This window comes from Bos grunniens, chromosome 10 (assembly GCF_055505025.1).
Source record: "Bos grunniens cultivar Pamir isolate PY7600 chromosome 10, Bosgru_T2T1.0, whole genome shotgun sequence".
In the NCBI taxonomy this organism is placed as follows: Eukaryota; Metazoa; Chordata; class Mammalia; order Artiodactyla; family Bovidae; genus Bos; species Bos grunniens.
Genome location: NC_141174.1, coordinates 76,345,804 through 76,369,881, shown reverse-complemented (window position 1 = coordinate 76,369,881; position 24,078 = coordinate 76,345,804). Strand labels below are relative to the sequence as shown.

The 24,078-nt window shown below is 39.7% G+C and overlaps 2 protein-coding genes across 2 annotated transcripts; one reads left to right on the top strand and one right to left on the bottom strand.

Annotated features, from left to right (window-relative positions):
• Positions 1-8,074: 8,074 nt before the first annotated feature.
• Positions 8,075-9,046, top strand: LOC147364923 (olfactory receptor 11G2-like). Its single transcript, XM_086322112.1, has one exon. It carries the CDS (start codon positions 8,075-8,077, stop codon positions 9,044-9,046), a length of 972 nt encoding a protein of 323 aa, XP_086178238.1.
• An 8,280-nt stretch (positions 9,047-17,326) lies between these two features.
• On the bottom strand, positions 17,327-21,789 carry LOC147364922 (olfactory receptor 11H6-like). Its single transcript, XM_086322113.1, has one exon. It carries the CDS (start codon positions 18,359-18,361, stop codon positions 17,399-17,401), a length of 963 nt encoding a protein of 320 aa, XP_086178239.1. The 5' UTR covers positions 18,362-21,789; the 3' UTR covers positions 17,327-17,398.
• Positions 21,790-24,078: the final 2,289 nt, after the last annotated feature.

The window sequence follows — 24,078 nt, the reverse complement described above, 5'->3', positions numbered from 1 at the left end:
CATATTAATTGCTTCCATTGCTCCTGGGGTTGAGATCTCCAGAGACAGGTTTCAGAGTCTGGAAGGAATAAATAATGAGAAATGGAGAGATTTGTGGCATATTCTATTCCCTGAATAAAACCTGAAAGGAATCTTTGTGAAGAAAGTTACCTAAAGGTGTTTTACAAAGGAGTTGACACCTTAGACTCCTGGGAAGTGTTAGGATAAATGTATATGGGCATATGGAACAGTCACTTATTTCCTATGTCTTGATGTCCATTTCATTTTATATGTTATTATGAAAAAGGAGCATAAATTTTCATGATTGCTTTCATTTACAAATACTGTTCCTATTACAAAAATCTTAATAGACACGGAATTAGCAACATTTTTTTTTGTCAAGTTGTCATTTTGTTTTTTACAAGTTGTCTTCAAAAGAACTGTATTTTTAGCAGACAGGAAAATGGAAACTTTTTTCTTGACGACTTGGGCAATAATTTAGATGAGTCTCTTGTTTTCTGTTCTCTTTCACACAGATGACAACATAGCAAATCAACACCCAGTTTGTGTGGCTGGTGAGAGAAGAAAAGTTTGTAAGTAGAAGCTAATTTATTTACTGAAATATGCAGATTCAAAAGAGTCAAAAGAAAATGGGACAGGGGAATCAAGTAGGATTCTTTACAGTCTGAGCCACCAGGGAAGCCCTCTGAGACATACCCAAAGGGAAAAACAGGAGTGACTGTTCAGTGTGTTGATCTATGGGAACTGAAGGGCCTTTGCTGCTGCTGCTGCTACTAAGTCGCTTCAGTCGTGTCTGATTCTGTGCGACCCCATAGACGGCAGCCCCCCAGGCTTCTCCGTCCCTGGGATTCTCCAGGCAAGAACTCTGGAGTGGGTTGCCATTTCCTTCTCCAATGCATGAAAGTGGAAAGTGAAAGTGAAGTGGCTCAGTTGTGTCTGACTCTTAGCGACCCCATGGACTGCAGCCCACCAGGCTCCTCCATCCATGGGATTTTCTGGGCAACAGTACTGGAGTGGGGTGCCAGAAGGGCCCTTAAAATGTGTCTATTGTGAGGGTGGCTGTTTGCTCTGAGGCATCCCAGGTGAGAGGACAATTGGAAGACAGCTAAAGAATATTACTGTGGAAAGTGAAAAGTAAGATATCTCTTTTCTGTCTTCCTCCTGTGCTCCTTGAGCAGTATTTAATTATCTCTGCTTATTTTAAAGACCAGGAGATTAGGTTTCTACCACTGCCCATCTCTTGAAACCAACCCTGGTATCTTTTTGCACATTTATTACCCAAGGTCAGGTTCTTCACGCTTTCTCCTTGGATTATCAAAACAGCTTTCTAATAATTTCTTGTTAATTTCATCAGCCTATAATTGTCTGGTGAATTGTCTTGCAAATGCAGCTTCCATAAACTTCTACTAGCCCAGCTCCAGATTTCCACTGACTAGCAAATTAAGCCTGAACAAGTCAGATTGGCAGTGAGTCCTCTGCTATGAGGCCCTATCTTTGTACCTAATATCTGTCTATACCTTTACAGATATTCTAACTTCCACTCTCTTGGATTGTTCTGTAAACATAATTTCTTGTATTCAAATCTTTTCATATTATATGCTATTGATATTCTGCCTCCATCATTGCTCTTGGAAATGTGTGTTTTGCCAAGGTCCATCACCCTCTCAAAAGCCTTTCCTTATGTTTTTTTTTTTTCAACTGAATATAATTGTCATGTCTCACATGATGCAGAAACCAGTACTTGAGAAACTGAACGCCACACTTGGAGAATTGGAGAACTCATGTTTATTATGCCGGTGGGCCCAGAGGAGTTAACACTCCAGGCTCTGAGCCCCAAACAAAGGGGTTACAGAATTTTTATATACTGACAGGCCTGATTATGTTGATTTACAGGCTTGCGGGGGCTCGATGATTGCAAAGAACAGGACAAGGGTGAGTGAGATAAGCTCCAGTTCCTAGTATTGTGAGTCCCCACTTTCTGAGATTGAAGTGATCCAGACTTTGCAAGGAGCAAGCTGAGTTACAGAGGCAGAAGAAGCAGGAAGTCATATAAAATTTTAACTTTTCCCTTCTTTCCCCTTTCTTGATGCTTCTATCACTCATTGAAGAAATCATCATCTCATGTTTTGTAGGACATTCAGAGCTCCCTGTCATTTAGGGGTCTATATTGAGCTATTACCATTTGTAACCTTATGGATTAAATTTGAGAGGTTATGAACTAGGTAATAGCATTGAGAATACAAGGGCCAAACAAGAGCACCACAAACAGTATGAAGAGAGGACCTGTTAAAGCAAGAAGCCATGATGCCCAGCTCCAGATCTTATTCCAATTACTCCAGGAATTAGTTAGTTTCTCTCTCCTCTTTATGATTTGTTCCCTTAGCTGTTGGGCCATGTCCCTGACTATTTCTGATTGGTTTACATAAAAGCAGCATTCTTCATTCAAAAAGAGGAAGAGTCCTTCCTTTTCAACTGTCAGTAGGTCTCAGTTTAGTTCAGTTCAGTTCAGTTGCTCAGTCGTGTCCGACTCTCTGCAACCCCATGAATCGCAGCACGCCAGGCCTCCCTGTCCATCACCATCGCCCAGAGTTCACTCAAACTCAAGTCCATAGAGTTGGTGATGCCATCCAGCTATCTCATCCTCTGTCACCCCCTTCTCCTCCTGCTCCCAATCCCTCCAAGCATCAGAGTCTTTTCCAATAAGTCAACTCTTCACATGAGGTGGCCAAAGTATTGGAGTTTCAGCTTTAGCATCATTCCTTCCAAAGAACACCCAGGGCTGATCTCCTTTAGAATGGACTGGTTGGATCTCCTTGCAGTCCAAGGGACTCTCACGAGTCTTCTCCAACACCACAGTTCAAAAGCATCAGTTCTTCGGTGTTCAGCTTTCTTCACAGTCCAACTCTCACATCCATACATGACCACTGGAAAAATGCTAGCCTTGACTAGATGGACCTTTGTTGGCAAAGTAATGTCTCTGCTTTTCAATATGCTATCTAGATTGGTTATAACTTTTCTTCCAAGGACTATCCCTCTCGTATTCTGTAAAACCACCTCAGCCAGGGAATCTAGTTGGTCCTGTCATGAAGAGTATAGCAATAATACCAATTAGGGATAGAGGCTAGGGTTTACAATGAAAATCTATTGATATTTTGATAGCTGGATCCTCAAGCTTCTTCCGTGTGTTGACTGGCCAGCTGCTGGAGTGTGGCTGGAGTAAGGCTGAAGAATCCTCAAGCTTCTACTGTGCATTGAGTCGTCAGCTTCCCGAGTCATCAGAGAAGGGCTCAGCGTCCTTCGTGGGTGAGGGCCGTTGTCTTTGGAACCAGGCCTTTAGAAGGTTTTTGGGGTGCTGAACTGCTTTCCAGGTGTCCTCATCACAGGAAGTAGCTGTCTTCTTAACTCTGGTGTGGTGGATCCAAGGGATGACACCTATAACTTTAACAGCAGTAGGGGTTACCAGGATGACCGTGTAAGGGCCTGTCCAAACTGGCTGAAGTGGTTTTTTTTTTTTTTTTTTTTCTAATCTTTCTCATACCTCATCTCCTGGCTGATAGGATGAACCCAACCATGCAAAGGAATGCATGTCCTTTCTATGGTTTCTCGGGCGATATGGCAGAAGACTTTTCCAGGGCCTGGAGGTGTCAGGACACCTCAGTTCAGCTAGTTGCTGGTGGTCTCCCTTGAGCTTTTTATCACTGGAGGTGGTCTCCCATATAAGATCTCAAAGTGAGAATAGCATGAGGACCTTGAGGTACATTTACAGAGGGAGATGAGAGTTCACAGGATGATAAGGCAGCTTGTTCTAGCATTGTCGGATGGCTTAAAGCTCAACATTCAGAAAACGAAGATCATGGCATCTGGTCCCACCACTTCATGGGAAATAGATGGGGAAACAGTGGAAACAGTGTCAGACTTTATTTTTTTGGGCTCCCAAATCACTGCAGATGGTGACTGCAGCCATGAAATTAAAAGATGCTTACTCCTTGGAAGGAAAGTTATGACCAATCTAGATAGCATGTTCAAAAGCAGAGACATTACTTTGCCAACAAAGGTTCGTCTAGTCAAGGCTATGGTTTTTCCTGTGGTCATGTATGGATATGAGAGTTGGACTGTGAAGAAGGCTGAGCACCGAAGAATTGATGCTTTTGAACTGTGGTGTTGGAGAAGACTCGTGAGAGTCCCTTGGACTGCAAGGAGATCCAACCAGTCCATTCTGAAGGACATCAGCCCTGATTTCTTTGGAAGGAATGATGCTAAAGCTGAAACTCCAGTACTCTGGCCACCTGATGCGAAGAGTTGACTCATTGGAAAAGACTCTGATGCTGGGAGGGATTGGGGCCAGGAGGAGAAGGGGACAACAGAGGATGAGATGGCTGGACGGCATCACTGACCTGATGGACGTGAGTCTGAGTGAACTCCGGGAGTTGGTGATGGACTGGGAGGCCTGGCCTGCTGCGATTCATGGGGTCGCAAAGAATCAGACACAACTGAGCGACTGATCTGATCTGATCCGATCCATTTTTAGTTTCCTGATTTAGGAGCAGACTATTGCCATGTTTTAAGGACATCAAGATAGCAAAATCTAATTGTGACGGGTTTTTTTTTTTTTTTTTTTGTAGAAGCAGAATGAGCTTTGTCTACATGTACCATAATCTTAAATATATTTATTTACTTTACCAAAGTAACAAAAAGATTTTGAAAACAAATATAAATCACTTAAAGGCAAAGAAATTCATAATCTGTTATCAAAAGCTGCATTCTAAGAAAATTTTGTTCTCTAAACAGAGAGAAGACCAAATTCCAGTCTGGTACCAGCTTACTGTTAATAACAAAATTTGTTTATCTGCTTAATCTTAGAAAGTCTTTTCCATAAATTTTGAAGAACTAGCAGTATTCTTCTAAAAGCATGAGAGTAAAACCATAGAAGGCATGTTTAAAATCTGATTCTGTTGCAATTGACAAAGAAACCTGGTCATAACACTTTCATACAATAACTAGAATTATAATTGACTATATTTTAGCAAGGCATATCATATCTATATGAATTTCACATAATTTTAGGATATCTATATTAGTAACGTCAACATACAGTATAACCTGAAAAGATTTATCACCTCTTCAACAGTATTTCTCATGTAATTTAACATGTTCAGTGAACCCAGGTAGCTTAATAGCTCTTTGGGATGTCTCAGGGGCCCTCTGAAGTATCCCAAAGTTAGCTAGAAGTCAAGTTATTTAGGAAGTTTTGTTGATAAATATCAAAAGGATTTATAACACTCAGTCAGGTAGGATCCTATAAGTCACTGTGAAATAATATTTAGTTAGCCAAAGGTAACAAAAGATTTCAAAGGTAAATATAGAACAGATCAATTAAGAGGTAAAGAAACTTAAATCTAGTATTAAAAGCAGTTCAACATCTGAAGAAAGTATGTCCTCTTAACAGAGAGAAAGGCTGAATTCAAGTTTTGCACCACCTTAAACTCATTTAGGTAAACTTAATTAAATTTATTTTAAACTTAGTCCTAACCATGCACAAAACTTTTTTTCAGGGTCCACTTTCTACCACCTTTTTTATCACTTTCTGTAACAGCCACCTGTTAAGTCAGACATACTTTCTCTTCCCTTTACAAAATATAATTTTATTTTTATACCTTCTTTATTAAAAACATATATCCTACTTTCCTTATTATATTAGCAAACAGACATTAATACTAGATATTTAATACTGAATATTTCCCAGTTCACATGAATCTGAAATTTATTTAGATTAATTTTTCTTGTATTTAGAATTGCTTGATTTGTAAGTGCTTACTTTTCTTTAGGCCAATTAAATTAGAACTCATTTACAACTTCAACAATACTATCAGAAAAAAATACACTGAAATAAACATAAATTCAGACAGACAGAGATTTTATAGTTTTCTGTTTGAGATAGAACTATCTCTTTGACCCTTTTTTTTTTTTCTTTGTTTGAAGTTCTAATTTGCTCAAGGCTGAGGTCTCAGGCAAAGTTGGCTGTATATTTCAAGGACATGGAAAGTGTTAACTTCAAGCTTTTTCCTAGGCAGGCCTTTTAACAAGCTAGTTGTTTTTAATTGCATATGCAAAAAGAATTGGTTTTGCAGTTTCCAAAAAGAAAAACTTCTCTCACTCTGTTCAATCAGCAATCACGCACTCATAATCATTCAGAGGTTATCACAGTGCCTTCCTTCTCCTGCTGCTGCTGCTGCTGCTAAGTCGCTTCAGTCGTATCCGACTCTGTGCGACCCCATAGACGGCAGCCCACCAGGCTCCCCGTCCCTGGGATTCTCCAGGCAAGAGCACTGGAGTAGGTTGCCATTTCCTTCTCCCATGCATGAAAGTGAAAGGTGAAAGTGAAGTCGCTCAGTCGTGTCCAACTCCTAGTGACCCAATGGACTGCAGCCTACCAGGCCCCTCCGTCCATGGGATTTTCCAGGCAAGAGTACTGGAGTGGGTTGCCATTGCCTTCTCCTCCTTCTCCTGAGTCCCCAGGTTTCCTTAACTGTTGCTCCCTTCCTGGGAGCTCCAAGGAGGTTATGTCACAATGCATCCCTTCTCCAGAGTCCCCAGTTCTCCCTATCTGATATTCCCTTCCTGGGAGCTCCAAGGATTTGATCAGTCTCCTCTTTTACCAGTTGAGGTAGGACCTGACTGGGGACTGGCCCAGGCGCCTTACCTAATCCTGTGGCCATTCCTGGTGAGTTGGTCCGTACCTCCAATGAATCCAGTCAGGGCTTGGCCATCCGGAGAGTCGGAACATCGGTCCGAAAGAGAACCTGGAATACTGTCAGGTGGCACATCTCCTCGTTCGTCTTGGGGTTCCTTTGCTCCAGCCCGGCCAGACCACCAGTCCTGTGGCTCAAGGGGCCGTTGTGGTTGGAATCTTGCTGAGGTCTCCAGAAATGATGCAGAAACCCAGTACTCAAGAAACCAAGCACCACACTTGGAGAGTTGGAGAACTCAGGTTTATTATGCCGGTGGGCCCAGAGGAGTTAACACTCCAAGCTCTGAGCCTTAAGCAAAAGGGTTATAGAGCTTTTACACATGGACAGACATGATTAAGCGGGTTTGTGGGTTTGTGGGGGCTGGATGATTGCAAATAGCAGGACAAGGGTGAGTGAGATAACCTCCAGTTCCTAGTATTGTGAGTCTCCACTTTCTGAGACCTATGTGATCCAGATTTTTCAAGGAGCAAGCTGAGTTACAGAGGCAGAAAGAGCAGGAGGGTATGTAAAATTTTAACTTTTCCTCTTCAACATGACAACAAAAACTTTCTTATGTCACATCACACTGTTAACTGTGTCAGTGGCAGCACTACAACATAGGTGGAGGGCTGCTAACATCCAGTCCATATTCCATATTAGCTCCCCATGAAACTACCACAAATAAACACACAATCTAAGCAAAAACAGTTTCCTTGCTGTGCAGATGAGGTTCCAAGGTAAATTCCCTTGCTGTTGTAGTGCGTGCATGCCCAGTTGTGTGAGACTCTGTGACCTCGTGGACTGTAGCCTGTCAGGCTCCTCTGACCATAGGATTTTTCAGGCAAGAATACTGGAATAGGTTGCCATTTCCTCCTGCAGGGGATCTTCCCCACCCAGGGATTGAACGTGCATCTCCTGTGTCTTCTGCATTGGCAGGAGGATTCTTTACCCACTAAGCCACCTGGAAATTCCCTTAGACCTCTTCTACTCAGATTCAAACTCCCTCTATATAGAAATTCTAGAGCCCCTAATGTATTGTTTGAAGTTGTTTTGAGCATAAGATGTTTGACATAATCCGAAGACCAGGGACTCTGCTTTTTTGTTCATTGTCTTTCCCTACCTCCTAGAACAGTGCCTGGCAATAGTATGTGTAAAATAAAAGCTTATTAAATAAACAAGGAGGAAAAGGAGAAAAAGAGGAAAGAAAAACTCACTTTTCCAGAGGGAAGACAGAAATTCAAAAAACCCAAATTATGGGAAAAAACATATCTCTTCATCAGGAATTGGAAAAAATATAGATATTTCTGTGTTTCTCATTGTCTCTGTCACTTCCACAGTTCAGATGAATGAGGACCTTGGAGACTAATACCTCTGGGTGTGTGAGTGAGTTCATTCTCCTGGGCTTCCCCTGCCGCAGGGAGATCCAGATCCTCCTCTTTGTGCTCTTCTCCATCATCTATTTCCTGATCCTCATGGGGAACGCAGCCATCATCTGTGCTGTGTGGTCAAGCTGGAAGCTCCGTACACCCATGTACATCCTCCTGGCCAACTTCTCCTTCCTGGAGATCTGCTATGTCAGTTCTGATGTGCCCAAAATGCTGGCCAACATCATCTCCCAGACCAAGAGCATCTCCTATGCTGGCTGCCTGCTCCAGTTCTACTTCTTCTTCTCCATGTGTGTGGCTGAGTCTTTATTTCTGTCAGTGATGTCTTTTGATCGATTTCTTGCCATTTGTAGACCTTTGCATTATCCTATCATTATGACCCATCGCCTGTGTGTGTTGTTAGTGGTCTTCTGCTGGGTAGGTGGCTTTCTCTGGTTATTGACCCCTTTGATTCTAATATCTCAAGTGCCCTTCTGTGGTCCAAACACTGTTGACCATTTTCTCTGTGATCTGGCACCTTTGCTGGCACTGTCCTGTGCTCCAGTATCTGGAATTAGGCTGATTTGTGGTATCATGAGCTCTCTAATCATCTTCCTCACCTTACTGTACATTCTTGGCACTTACTTTTGTGTCCTCGGTGTGGTGCTACAGATGTCCTCAGGCTCAGGAAGGCAGAAGGCTTTCTCTACTTGTGCCTCCCACCTTGCTGTGGTATCCCTCTTCTACGGCTCAGTCATGGTGATGTATGTTAGCCCAGGTTCTGGCGAATATCCAGGGATACAGAAATTTGTGACCTTGTTCTATGCTTTGGCAACCCCTTTCTTTAATCCCCTGATCTACAACTTCAGGAACAAAGATATGGAAGAAGCACTACAAAAAATTTTGAGTGTTTTACTGAAGGAAATCTTTAAAGGCTCCAAAAGTCAAATTTAACATAATGCATAATTCATGTTTAGGAGGATGCAAGATCATGAGATGAATGAGATTATGTTTTTTTTCCTTTAATTTTATTTTCATATATTGGGAAGATGACTGAAAAATCCATTAGATCCATGATTTAAGTCTTAGGAAGTTATTATTCATGGTCCAGATATGTTTGTACCTTAAATATAGTTGTTTTGAACAATTTAATAATATTTTCACATATTTCTCTTTTGGTATACATTACATTTTGCTGACTTATCTCAACGTCCTCAAATTCTGCCTTCATCAAACCAGTTCTTTTTTTCAGTTCAGTTCAGTTCAGTTCAGTCGCTCAGTCATGTCCGACTCTTTGTGACCCCATGAATCGCAGCATGCCAGGCCTCCCTGTCCATCACCAACTCCCGGAGTTCACTCAGACTCACGTCCATCGAGTCAGTGATGCCATTCAGCCATCTCATCCTCTGTCGTCCCCTTCTCCTCCTGCCCCCAATCCCTCCCAGCCTCAGAGTCTTTTCCAATGAGTCAACTCTTCACATGAGGTGGCCAAAGTACTGGAGTTTCAGCTTTAGCATCATTCCTTCCAAAGAAATCCCAGGGCTGATCTCCTTCAAAATGGACTGGTTGGATCTCCTTGCAGTCCAAGGGACTCTCAGGTCTTCTCCAACACCACAGTTCAAAAGCATCAATTCTTTGGCACTCAGCTTTCTTCACAGTCCAACTCTCACATCCATATGTGACCACTGGTAAAACCATAGCCTTGACTAGACAGACCTTTGTTGGCAAAGTAATGTCTCTGCTTTTTAATATGCAAACTGTTCTTTTTTTAGAGCATAGCAAATGCTAATATATTGCAATCATATGAATATTTAGCCAGTAATCCTTCAGATAACCAGGTTACCAGATTTTTAAACAAAATCCTCAATATCAGAGAAAATTTACCACAATTTCTTTTGTATATCCCATTATTCTAAGTATTGTTTTGGGCACCAACAATGGTCCTCAGTAAGATTATGTTGTCTTGATTGACTCTCCACATTTTGCCAGTACTATCACTTTAGGAGGCAGGTCCTCGTCTTCTATATGCAGATATGTGAAGATTAGTTCATATTCAGTGTAAGCCAAAGAGTTGTAGACTTTGTGGGATCACTACAATCCAGCCCAAAGGTGCACTTATTTTCTTTTTTTAAAATTTATTTTAAGTGGAGGTTAATTACTTTACAATATTGTGGTGGTTTTTGCTATACATTGACATGAATCAGCCATGAGTGTAATGTGTTCCCCATCCTGAACCCCCTCCCACCTCCCTCCCCATCTTATCCCTCAGGGTCATCCCAGTGCACCAGCCCTGAGCACCCTGTCTCATGCATCAAACCTGGACTGGTGATCTATTTCACATATGATAAAATACGTGTTTCAATGCTATTCTCTCAAATCATCCCACCTTCGCCTTCTCTCAGAGTCTAAAAGACTGTTCCTTACATCTGTGTTTCTTTTGCTGTCTCGTACACAGGGTTATCATTACCATCTTTCTAAATTCCATATATATGCATTAGTATACTATATTGGTGTTTTTATTTCTGACTTCATTCTGTATAATAGGCTCCAGTTTCATCCACCTCATTAGAACTGATTCAAATGCATTCTTTTTAATAGCTGAGTAATATTCCATTATGTATATGTATCACAGCTTTCTTACCATTCATCTGCTGATGGACATCTAGGTTGCTTCCATGTCCTGGCTATTGTAAACAGTGCTGCGATGAACACTGGGGTACATGAGTCTCTTTCAGTTCTGGTTTCCTTGGTGTGTATGCCCAGCAGTGGGATTGCTGGGTCATATGGCAGTTCTATTTCCAGTTTTTTAAGGAATCTCCACACTATGCTCCATAGTGGCTGTACTAGTTTGCATTCCCATCAACAGTGTAAGAGGGTTCCTTTTTCTCTGCACCCTCTCCAGCATTTATTGTTTGTAGACTTTTTGATAGCAGCCATTCTGACTGGCGTGAAATGGTACCTCATTGAGGTTTTGATTTGCATTTCTCTGATAATGAGTGATGTTGAGCATCTTTTCATGTGTTTGTTAGCCATCTGTGTGTCTTCTTTGGAGAAATGTCTGTTTAGTTCTTTGGCCCATTTTTTGATTGGGTCGCTTATTTTTCTGGAATTGAGCTGCAGGAGTTGCTTGTATATTTTTGAGTTTAATTCTTTGTCATTTGCTTCGTTTGATGTTATTTTCTCCCATTCTGAAGGCTGTCTTTTCATCTTGCTTATAGCTTCCTTTGTTGCACAAAAGCTTTTAAGTTTAATTAGGTCCCATTTGTTCATTTTTGCTTTTATTTCCATGACTCTGGGAGGTGGGTCATAGAGAATTCTGCTATGATTTGCATTAGAGAGTGTTTTGCCTATGTTTTCCTCTAGGAATTTTATAGTTTCTGGTCTTACATTTGGATCTTTAATCCATTTTGAGTTTATTTTTGTGTATGGTGTTAGAAAGTGTTCTAGTTTCATTCTTTTACAAGTGGTTGACCAGTTTTCCCAGCACCACTTGTTAAAGAGATTGTCTTTTCTCCATTGTATATTTTTGCCTCCTTTGTCAAAGATAAGGTGTCCATAGGCACGTGGATTTATCTCTGGGCTTTCTATTTTGTTCCATTGATCTATGTTTCTGTCTTTGAGGTGCACTTATTTTCATGTAGTTCTCTATAAAATTCTTGGAGTCCCTCAGAGGTAATTTCTAGTCTTCTAATTTCTTGTTTTCTAAAACAGGAACTTAATTTATGATATTGCACTTCATGAGGAAACCTTAGGCTAAAATTTTGTTATGGAATAGCTTCAGCACTAACTTTGATTTCAAGCTTAGTCAAACATCAGAAAACTCCTGCTGGATATTTTTGCATGAAGATGGATTTCAAATTTAGATGTCTAATCCTAAAATTTTAATCTTTTAAATTAGCTATAGTCATACTTATTTGTCAATGGCTCCTCAGAGCTATAGCTTGAACTTAAAGTCTTGACATTTAGTTTTTTTGAAATTGAAGTATAATTTTGTTACAATGTTGTGTTAGTTTCTGCTGTATAGGAAAGTGCATCAGCTGAGTGTATACATATATCCCCTTCCTCTTGGATCTCACAAAATTAAATAGTGTGATATTTACCAAGAATAACTGTAGACCAGTAGAGTACAATATATGACTTAAATATGTCTGATTATTAAAGAGATTTTAATATAAAATATAAATGTTTCTCATTTTGGTGAGAAAGTTCTGAAAAAAATCTTACAATCAACTAGGAATCTAGTTCTAGTTTTCTGTGAGTGTTGTTTTTCAAAAGGCACCTCTAATTTAACCATCTTAACCCTAGGAATATATAAATACAGTCAGCCCTCTGTATTTGTAGTTTCTGAATCTGTGGATTCAAGGAACTGGGGATCAAAAATACTAAAAAAAAAGAAAAAAGAGCCAGAAATTTCCAAAAAGAAAAACTTGAATTTGTTGTGCACAAGCAACTATTTTCATAACATATACATTGTGTTTATAACTACTTACATAACATCTACATTGTATTAGGTATTATAAGTAAACTAGAGATGGGTCCAAGTATACAGGTTGTGCTTAGGTTACATGCAAATACTATGCCATTTTATATAAGGAAATTGAACATTCTCAGGTTTTAGTATCTGTTGGGGTTCCTGATAGTCTTTCTCTTTCCTAATTTTCTCACAAATACAAATAAGAGTAAAGACATCACCTTAGGAGAGGATGAGTGAGTGGAGTACTTTGAGAATGCAGGGAGATATATCCTTGGAATGTAAATAATCTTTGCCAGCATTAAGAAGAAAGTAGAATTGACAAGCCTGACAACTTATCTCAAAAAAAAAGAGCTAACAATTTCTGTCCACTGCCCTATTTAATAAGTAGAAATCTTGCTCATGATTTTTACATGTCTCATATTTAAATTGTTCTCGTACTCAAAAGTTGGGCTTTTCTGCTGGCTTAGCAGTAAAGAATCTGCCTGCAATGCAGAAGACACATGTCCTGCAGTAGGACATGACAACCAGCTTCAGTATTCATTCTGAGAAAAGCCCATGTACAGAGAAGCCTGGCAGGTTATAGTCCATGGGGGCATAAAGTCTCAGACACAACTGGAGTGACTGAGCACAGCACATACACAAAATTTAGATTTAATTAGCAGTATCCAAATTTTCAGTGAAGGTGATTGCTTCCATGGGAAAACCTGGAATTAAAAATGTAATGATTTATGCATGTATGTATATACACCAGAAGAATCTACTTTATTGTGTCATGACAGAATAAGACTAACCTATATAAGAATTACATACATTAGCCAGAATTTCTCATATTATGTCAAGATAATGACTAAAATAATTTCACTGAAATAAAATATAAAAATATGCACTTAAAAATGGATGAATAAATGTCCAAGTGGAGATTTATAAGTAGACAATTTTGTATGCAAGTCCATAAGTATGAGTTGAGGTTGCAAGCGGAGGTAAAAACCTAAGAAGTATCAACATATGAAAGGCATTTTAAGCTATTAGATTCTTTGAGATCTGTCTAAACCAATGCTGAGATACAATGTGAACCACAAACAATGCATATGTAGTTTTTAATATTCTAACAGCCACATAAACAATAAGTGAAATTAATTTTGATAATATATTTTAACTCAATTTATCCCAAAGAGTATCATTTAAGTTTATAATCAACTTAAACATTATTAATGAAACATTTACATTCTTTTATTATACTAAGTCTTCAAAACTGGTGTGTGATTTTACAATTATTACATTCTTCATTAGGACTAGTCACATTTCAAGTGGTCCATAGCCACATGTGGGTCATGGCTGTTGTACTGGACAGTGTAGGTATACATAGAGAAATCTGAGGTCTAATTAAGGAGCTCAAAAAGTTGTTGAGGTTAAACAAGTAAGTGAATCGTCATTTTTCAGAATACAGTTTCTTTGCTTAGAAAGAATAATTATCCTCTTATTTCACTGGTGTTCCTATTTTAAATCCTGATTTTGGTGGCACAAAAACCCACTGAGTACACTGTATTTTGGAAGTAGTTCTCTCACACATCCATGTACCACCTCCTTGAACAAAGTCTTTCCTGAAGAACTGTATCTTCAGCTTCATTGCCCTAATTTGTTCCAAACTGACAGAAGACTCTGCAAGAGCTGGATGAAAGTCCTCTCTTAGACATTGCTTTTTAGGGGAAAATAGGAAGTGATAGGGGAGTCAGTCATTTGTAGAGCAATACTTAGGTATAATCCAATTTATTGTTCTTGCTGTTCAGTCTCTCAGTCATGCCCAACTCTTTGCGACCTCATAGACTGTAGCATGCCAGGCTTCCCTGTCCATCACCAACTCCCAGAGCTTGCTCAGAGTCATGTCCATTGAGTCAGTGATGCCATCCAACCATCTCATCCTCTGTCACCCCCTTTTCCTGCCTTCAATCTTTCCCAGCATCAGGGACTTTCCCAATGAGTTGGGAAAGAGCCAAAGAGTTGGCTCTTCGCATCAGGTGGCCAAAGTATTGGAGTTTCTACTTCAGCATCAGTCCTTCCAATGAATATTCCAATTTATATATTTATTCAAAACCCATATTTTATATGTAAATGCACAGAAAAAATCTGGATGTATACCCACTAAACCGAACATATTCCTGTGGAGAGAAGTAGGTGTGTAGAGGTGTGGAACTATGAGGATTTTCATTATTTTGTTCTGTTTTGTTTTTTATGATGAAAATTGTTAACTATAAAATATATCATTTGTATAAATTTTTAGAATATAGAGAAAGTGGAATATAATTCATTCCAATGTAGCTAAATAAGCCCTGGTTACTGAAAATTCTATGTATCTAACATTAAGGGCAAAACCAAAGATATTTAATTTCATATATGAATATCTTTTTCAGACACCATGAAAACCTAGATATAAGGGAATATCTTAACTATTTAGTTAATTGTGGCCCATTAACCTTCAGGTTAAAATTTTTTGACTCAAAGTGAAAGAGTAAATGAAGAATCTTCTTTATCCATTCCTTGACAGTTCTAAGAAAGGCTTGTGCACAGCCTTAAATCTTACTGCAGTTAATAGAGACTTTCTCAGATGATGGACAATTTCCTTCCCTTTAGTTGAACTCTGTCTCTCAGAACTCCAGAGTGTAGTAATAACTTATAAACTTCATATTAAGTTCTAACAGCACTCATTGTGAGATAGACAAGCCCTCAACTACCCACAGTGAAGTTTATTTCCTCTTACTCATCCTGCTGTGAGTTCCCTGCTGTTACATAGGTGGATTATTTAGCTAAGTCCTACCCTGTGGAACTTCTAAAGGGAACATAACCCAGGCATATCATAGGGGAGTTGAAATGAATGTGTTGTTATAGTTGGTATTTTTCTTTTGTTTTTGTTGCCTAGTATCTCAGTAGAGACTTGGAGCTCTTTGTATCTTTGTATGACTGGAGTTTTTATTTATAGGTATTAACTCCCCCAGCTCCCAGCCTCTGTTGCAGCTATAGTAGAGAGATGTACTCTTGGTTCCACCAAGCAGGTACAACTACCCCAGATTTTGAGTCAGGATAGTGACGCAGGAAGGAGAAATGGGATGGTAGGCGATAGCAATGTTGAAATATTAGGGAGAAAATAGCACTGAAGCAGTTAGCACACTTATTGCAGGAAAGACAAATCCCTAGTGCAGAATTGGCAGGATCTTAGTGCACTAACTGCAGGAGGATTCTTTACCATCTGAGGCATACTCAGATGGCAGCGCTGTGACATCTGGTGGCCCATGGCAGTAGGAATGGCTGTAGTGATAGTGATTTTTCCTCAGACCAGTTCCACAGGATGGTTTGCACATTCATCTTTGATTCTGAGCTTCAGCTCTGATTCTTTCACTTTCACTGATTCTGTGACATTTCTGATATCCCATCAATAAATCTTCCCCATTGCCATGCTTAATCAGCCAAAGTCAGCTTCTGTTGTATGCAAGTAAGAAACCTGTTATAATTACATCATAGTAGACTTGTCGTAGGAAGGTGCAGTCTCAGTAATCTGCAGAGAGCAAGAAGAAACTAACCCTTCTGGATTGGTTGGTTGCCTGGAATTCTCCTCTGATTTTACGGTGATCCAGCAGCCTCACTACTTAGCATATTCTATTACAGAAAATATTCCCCAAAGTCAGAATAACTTGGAAGAGGGCTTTAAAGCCCTCTTTACTTGTTGTGTGCAAGTAAGAACCCTGTTTTCTACGTAAAAACAGAAAACATGAATTGAGGTCTGTACAAAAAAATCTGGTTTGGATTGCGCATTGTCAGTCAAATCATAAGCTTTTCCTTCACTATATAGGAGAAAATTTACAAACTAACCCCTCCCCCAGAAAAAGAAATTTTGTGCTACAGTTTAAAATATGATACATATTGTTGAACACATGAAACTTGCATAATGTTATAAACCAATGTTGCCTCAATAAAGTTTTTAATTAAAAAAATAAAATATGAACATTTCAGAGTACAGGCAGATGATCAGGTCAAGCCAAAAAATTTATATTAAGTGCTGACTGCCTTGAAGTAGCTTATATTTAATTGGCAGAATCTGTTTTCTGGTTTCTCATGCTTGTTTTCTGTTAACAGTAAATGTTCCTCTTCTTAAAGCTTGGAAGGTGCAGAAACTCAGTTTTGAGTAAGGAATACTTAATGATTTGGCACATGTGTGCTTGTCTTTGTACTCTCTTCAAAGTTAGACCAAGAATTTTCCTTAAGAAGAAACCTTATAAATTCCTATTTTAATTTGCTACATACTGTGTATAGCTCATCAGTGCTCGGTATTAAGGAAAACACAAGTGAAAAACACTACTGTTTCAGTGACAGATATTGAGTCCTTGATCTTATAAATTAAGCAATTGGCTTTTTTCATGAGCATAGTAAGTTGGTGATATTTCTCATTTTAGACAACCTTATAATTGGAAAAAAAATAGTTGATAAATTTAAAGTGCATAAAACAGTATTAGGATAAAAGCCAAGATACAAGTTGGAAACATGAGCCTTAGTTTTGTATATACCAACTTGATTACATTAGTTTTAGGACTACAAAAAAATCTTTAAAACATAGAAATTGTATTAATACACTGGTAAATAAAAACTCTATGAAATTTTGCTGCAATAGACCTTTGGAACTGTGGGTATTTTCTTTTGAGATAGGATGAGAGTTTTTTGGTGTGTGTAATGAATCATACTTTTATGAGATTAAGAAGTCAAATACTCAGACATGACCAGAAAATAGTTTTTTTAAATGAGAGAAATTCTGAATTCTTGAGAGAATAATGATGCAAAAATGTATATCATTTCTCTGTATTTTTAGAAATTTCTGATGCACAGAGGACTTTCTTCAATGCATCTTTCATATCTTTGTTCCGGAGGCTGTAGATCAGAGGATTAAAGAATGGGGTTGCCATGCAGTAAAACAGGGTCACAAATTTCTGTGTCCCAGGATGGCTCCTGGAGCCTGGACTCACATACATCACCATAACTGAGCCATAGAACAAGGAAACCACCAAGAAATGGGAGGCACACGTAGAAAAAGCTTTGTTCCTGCCTGAGCCAGCTGGGACCCGAAGTACAGCTCGCAAAACTAAGGTATAGGACCCAAGAATGTAGAGGAAGGTGATGAAAATGATAAGCGAGCTTACAGTGGCACAAGTTAGAGTAGTTTTGGGCACAGGGGCACAGGACAGTGCCAGCAATGGTCCCAGATCACAGAAAAAATGGTCAATGACATTAGGGCCACAGAAAGGCACCCGAGACATAAGAACTGCAGGCATCAGTATTGATAAAAAGCCACCTGCCCAGCAGAAAACCACTAATCGGGCGCAGAGTTGATAAGTCATGATGGTGGGATAATGCAGAGGTCGACAGATGGCAAGGAACCGATCAAAGGACATCGCAGATAGAAAGTAGCCCTCAGCCGCACACATGGAGAAGAAGAAGTAGAACTGGAGCAGGCAGCCAGCGTAGGAGATGCTCTTGGTCTGGGAGATGATGTTGGCCAGCATTTTGGGCACATCGGAACTGACATAGCAGATCTCCAGGAAGGAGAAGTTGGCCAGGAGGATGTACATGGGTGTATGGAGCTTCCGGCTTGACCACACGGCACAGATGATGGCTGCATTCCCAAGGAGGGTCAGCAGGTAGATGAGGGAGAACATGACACAGAGGAGGATCTGGATCTCCCTGCGGGAGGGGAAGCCCAGGAGAATGAACTCACTCACAGACCCAGAGCTATTACTGGCTTCTGAGATGTGCATTCTTCTGATCTATGAAGGGAATGATCATTATATTAGCCATTTCTTTCTCTTAAAAGGTCATTTTTTATCTTCTGACTTCTATTTACTCCTTTAATGCACTTTTGTGAAAGGGCTCCATATGGTTCTGAATTTAACTCATTTCCCAATGATCTAGCTTAGTCCAATGAGAGCAGAGTTCTGAGAACCCAAGTCAATATGTTACTATATGCTCCTACAGCCCTCACTGTAAGTCTCCATTTTTTTCGGAGTATAAATTTCATTGACATTGTGTAGCATAGAGTCCAGATTGTTTTCTATGTTTGCATTTACCTTAATTCTTCTTTGATGTAAAGTTTCATAAGATACACCCTCATGCTGCTGCTGCTGCTAAGTCACTTCAGTCGTGTCCGACTCTGTGTGACCCCATAGATGGCAGCCACCAGGCTCCCCCATCCCTGGGATTCTCCAGGCAAGAACACTGGAGTGGGTTGCCATTTCCTTCTCCAATGCATGAAAGTGAAAAGTGAAAGTGAAGTCACTCAGTCGTGTCCGACTCCTAGCAACCCTATGGACTGCAGCCTACCAGGCCCCTCCATCCATGGGATTTTCCAGGCAAGAGTACTGGAGTGGGTTGCCATTGCCTTATCCGATACACCCTCATACATACATCTAATTTCTTTTCTCCTTGTTGGAAAGAAATTTTTATTTAGAATTTTGGAAAATTCTAAGAAAAATCAAAGTTCAAATTAATATTGTAACAGATGGTAACTAGAGTTATTGTGGTGATCATTTTGTAGTGTATAAAAATGCTGAATCATGATCCTGTACACCTAAAACATATAATATTGCAAGTCAATTTGACTTCAATTAAAAAAAAATGGCCTAGCAATATTCATAGCAGAAAAGTGGAATTCAAGCCTTGTCTTCAACAAAACAAAGAAAATCATTTTATATGAATAAGAGGTAAAAGATGAATGAAGAAATATTAAAGCTTGTCATGTTGTAAAACAATTATAAATTACTATGAAGTTGAACTAAGTCAGTACAAAAAGAGTACCTTACTGTGTTGTCAGTTAACAATTTTTTAGGATATCTGTCCTCGATGGCTCTGTTAACTGAAGCAGGGTGATGAAGACATTGCCACAAATCCCATTTTAGACAGTATCTATTAGTTTCTTAGAGCTGGTGTTTAACTTCTACTTGCTGAGCCAACAGCTAAAATGATACAGAGAAAAAAGGACTTTTGTTGGCTTCTTTCTTTTATTAGGAGATCCTGGCTCTCAAATAGAAAAATAGCAAGAGACAGATGGAGAAAACTTGTCTCTTAGCTCAGATGGCTGCAAAAGTATATTGTGCATGTACTACAGCTTTTCCTCCTTGACCCAAATTCCTATTTATGGTAAAGAAGAGTTTTAACAAGGCTACTAACTAAAGCTGGAAATCACCATCTTTGACCTGCCCTGTGTCCTAATTTTTGGCACTTTTTATGAAAGTGAAAGTCAGTCATGTCCAACTCTTTGTGACCCCATGGACTATAACATCCATGGAATTCTCCAGGCCAGAATACTGTAATGGGTAACCTTTCCCTTCTCCAGGGGATTCTTCCCAACCCAGGGATTGAACCCAGGTTTCCAGCATTGCAGATGGATTCTTTACCAGCTGAGCCACAAGGAAAGCCCAAGAATACTGGAGGGGGTAGCCTATCCCTTCCTCAGCGGATCTTCCTGACCCAGTAATCGAACTGGGGTCTCCTGCATTGCAGGCGGATTCTTTACCAACTGAGCTATCAGGGAAGCTCTCTGACTTGAAGCAATTTCTGAACATTAAAAAAAAAAATTGACTTCTAAGGCAGTAAGCATAACAGCAAATGCTGTTATGTATGAAGCATTTATTGTGACCATCACTTAACATTCATTATCTCAATAAATTCTACTCCATCTCCTTTCCAGTTCTAGAGCCTTAAGAAAAAACACCTTCATATTTCTAAATGTAGCGTTGAATTTTATTGTCACTCTGAGCATGTTGATTCTAAAATCCAACTTTTTTCCCTACACAGAAGTCAGCTATATATATTAGCTGCGTTTCCTTAATGTATTTTATTCAATTTGTTCATCTGCCACTTGCCTATATCAAATTTCCACTTGTGCATGTGGAGGACTAGCCTCAGGAAAGCTGTGCTAGTGACTGAGGCTATTTACTATAGAAAAAGATTATTTACATATTTCTCACAGTCTCTCTCTATAGTATACATCAGGTATATCATTAAGATGGTGAGGCAGGTATCTTCCAAACTAGCAGCTTCCATCAAATGCCAAAGGGAGATCAAGTATAAAAAGAGTTTTGTGTTCATTCAGAAAGACCAACAGATGGGTGAGTTGAAATGAACTATAAGCTATACATCCCAGGTGGTGGGCTCATTGGAGAAGACTTTGACTGGAAATTCAGTGATTGGAAGGGATGATATGATGCTTCAAATCAGAACTATGCTATGCTATGCTATGCTAAGTCACTTCAGTCGTGTCTGACTCTGTGCGACCCCATAGACGGCAGCCTACCAGGCTCCCCTGTCCCTGGGATTCTCCAGGCAAGAACACTGGAGTGGGTTGCCATTTCCTTCTCCAATGCATGAAAGTGAAAAGTGAAAGTGAAGTCACTCAGTCGTGTCCGAATCTTAGCGACCCCATGGACTGCAGCCTACCAGGCTCCTCTGTCCATGGGATTTTCCAGGCAAGAGTACTGGAGTGGGGTGCCATTGCCTTCTCCATCAAATCAGAACTAGACAACCTAAATTTTCAATATTTGATATTTAGCTAAAATATGTATAGTAACAGCCATCACACTTTTTATTGTGACCATAATTTTACTTATACAGTTGAACTGGCTATGGTGGGTAAATACAGTTGAACTGACTATGGTGGGTAAGATTGTGTGTAATCAGGGCAAAGAAACTTGATAAAGAAAGAAAAATAGTGGAAGGAAGGTGCATTGCAGGGGTGTTATATTTGAATGGGAATTCCCCCTTCACTTGTGGTCAGAATCAGTGTAAACCCACCTCAAAATTAAGGTAAGAATAAGAGTATGTGAGGAGTCTTTGATGTTTTAACAGTGGCTCTTGAATGAGCAGACGTTAATCAGAATTCGAAGTAAGAAAAAGGAAAATGTCATCAAAGAAAAAGAGAAAGAAACAACAGATTTCCTTTCAAATTTTTATCTGTAATACAACTTGGTAGTCTCATGAATGTCTTCCTTCCTTTCCTAATTAAAAACTCCTCTGTTCCTGCCTCACCATTCTAAGTTCAATTCACCCAGGGCCCTTCTCTCCCTGCCTTGGGTCACTGTGGATTCTACCTGAGACTACATGCTGATTTTTCCTTTCACTGAAAATACAGGAATTCGTCAATCTTAATTACCCTTAATGAAAATAAATATCGATTACTTACGAAAGTTTTATCTCCTTTGAAGTGATATGAAGCTCATTAGTTTCTATCATTTCTTTATCTGAAAAATAATGCAAAGCAGAGAAGTGTCAGCTCAAAATTTCCTGATGGGATTTTTGAACAATTGTATGCTGGATAGATGTGATTCTACCAGGAAGAATGAAGATTTTGTAAAAAATTATATATTATTTGATCTATTACCTTGTTTATAATATGAAATATATTTATAAATAAAAATCCAAAGGAACATTCACAGCCCTCCTTCTGTAGCAATAATACACACAGTGGACATTGCAGCAGGCAGTTGAGGGGCTACCACTTGTGCCCTCTTAAAGATCCTAGATGAAGAATTTGGGGGGTCCTGGCTACACTCTGCCACACTTTGAGCCTCACAAAGGATTCTCTTTAGCTGCAAAAAAAGAATAAAATGCCAAGAAACTCTCCGTTTTAATATGTATACCTTTCTGGTCACACACTGTCCCTAGAGGCCATCCCTCAGGAGCAGCAGGGACAATCAGAGCACATCATTCAATCCCCAAGTGTGTTTCACTTTCAGTGTTGAGCTCAGAGCTGAAAAGGCCTTCCTGAGTCCATCTGTGAGACTGTCACCTAGTAATGGCCCCTCTAGTTTGCTGCTCTCCTGACACCCACAGACAGGCTCTGGATTTAAAGCCAGCTCCATATTGGATATCACCAGTTGCTTTAAGGCTCCTAGAGCTCCCTTGTTAGCATATGTGTTTCTTCAAACGATGTTGAAAGTTCACTTTAACAAATTCCCAAATCCTGAGTATCTTCTTGTGGGAGCATGTTCAGTCGCTCAGTGGTGTCTGACTCTTTGTGACCCTGTGGACTATAGCCTGCCAGTCTCCTCTGTCTGTGGGATTTTCCCAGCAAGAATACTGGAGTGGGTTGCTATATCCTCTTCCAGGGGATGTTTTTGACCCAGGGATGGAACCTGTGTCTTGCATCTCCTGCATTGGCAGGCAGATTCTTTACCGCTGAGCCACTGAGGAAGCCCAAGAATCTTCCCCATGACCCACTAAAGTAACCTCCCTGCCTATCTTTATCAGTCTATACAGCAGTGTTAAAAGTTGGTCTGCATTCCATGAGTAGACTCCCGGTGGCAGGGACTGATTCACACTGGAACTGTCCAGTAGCTTTCAATCCTCATGAGTATAAGAAAACCTAGGGTCTCACTTAACATTCAGAGCCTCCTATCATACCCTCAACCTCAAGGATTTTTTGTTTTCTTAGGTTTAAATTGTCTTCTCCTGTCTCAATGGATATAAACACTCTACCTGGTTTTTTATTATGTTTAGGTGATAGTGTTTAGTACCTGCTATTTGTTGATTACTATGCCAGCAGATTTCATGTGCATTACCTAATATATATGCATGCATGCTCAGTCAATAAGTCATATCCGGCTTTGTGACCCTCATGGACTGTACCTGGCCGGGTTCCTCTATCCATGGAATTCCCCAGGCAAGAATACTGGAGTGGATTGTCATTTCCTCCTCTGGGGTATCTTCCCAACCCAGGAATTGAACCTGGGTCTCCTGCATTGCAGGCGGATTCTTTACCACTGAGCTTGTAATGCTCATTAAACTCTTGAATACTGCCTCATCCTTTTAAAATGATTGAACAGAAGCCCACAGAGGGTAAGAGTTTATATTTGGCTCTAACTCAACTTGGTTTATCTTTTTCTACAAATAGGGTGCCTAGAGTGAAAAATTATATCTAATCCGCCCATGGCTTCTATCTGTTATTCTTTCCTGGTCATTGTTATGCCTTTCTATTCCTCTGGGAAAATTGTATTAATCTTGTTATTTTGGCTTCTTGTCTTCCTCAACTAGTTTTACTTCAAACACTATATTTGAGAAGGTTGTTCAGAATCTGGTTTATGGCTTAACATCTTATTTTATCTTGATACAACAAATTTCTCTGAAAAATGATTGCTAGTGTGAACAAAGATTTGTTTAAAATAGTTATTGCCCACAAGCAGCTTTCAAGGTAATGAGCTACTTTGGCAAAAGTTCCAGCAAAAATCCCATTCAAGGGCAGAACTTTAATTCTTTTTTATTCTTTGCTGTGTAAGTAGACACAGAGTAGTCTTGACAATGAGGTGCATTTGAGTTCTTGGTAATACTATTCTTGCCTGAAAACTCCCATGGACAGAGGAGCCTAGCAGGCTATAATCCAAAGTGTTGCAAAGAGTTGAACAGAACTGAGTATGAACACGCAATGCCTCCTAGCAAGGCAGGAGTCAGACCAGATTCAGATGTTACTTCTGTTAGACTCTCT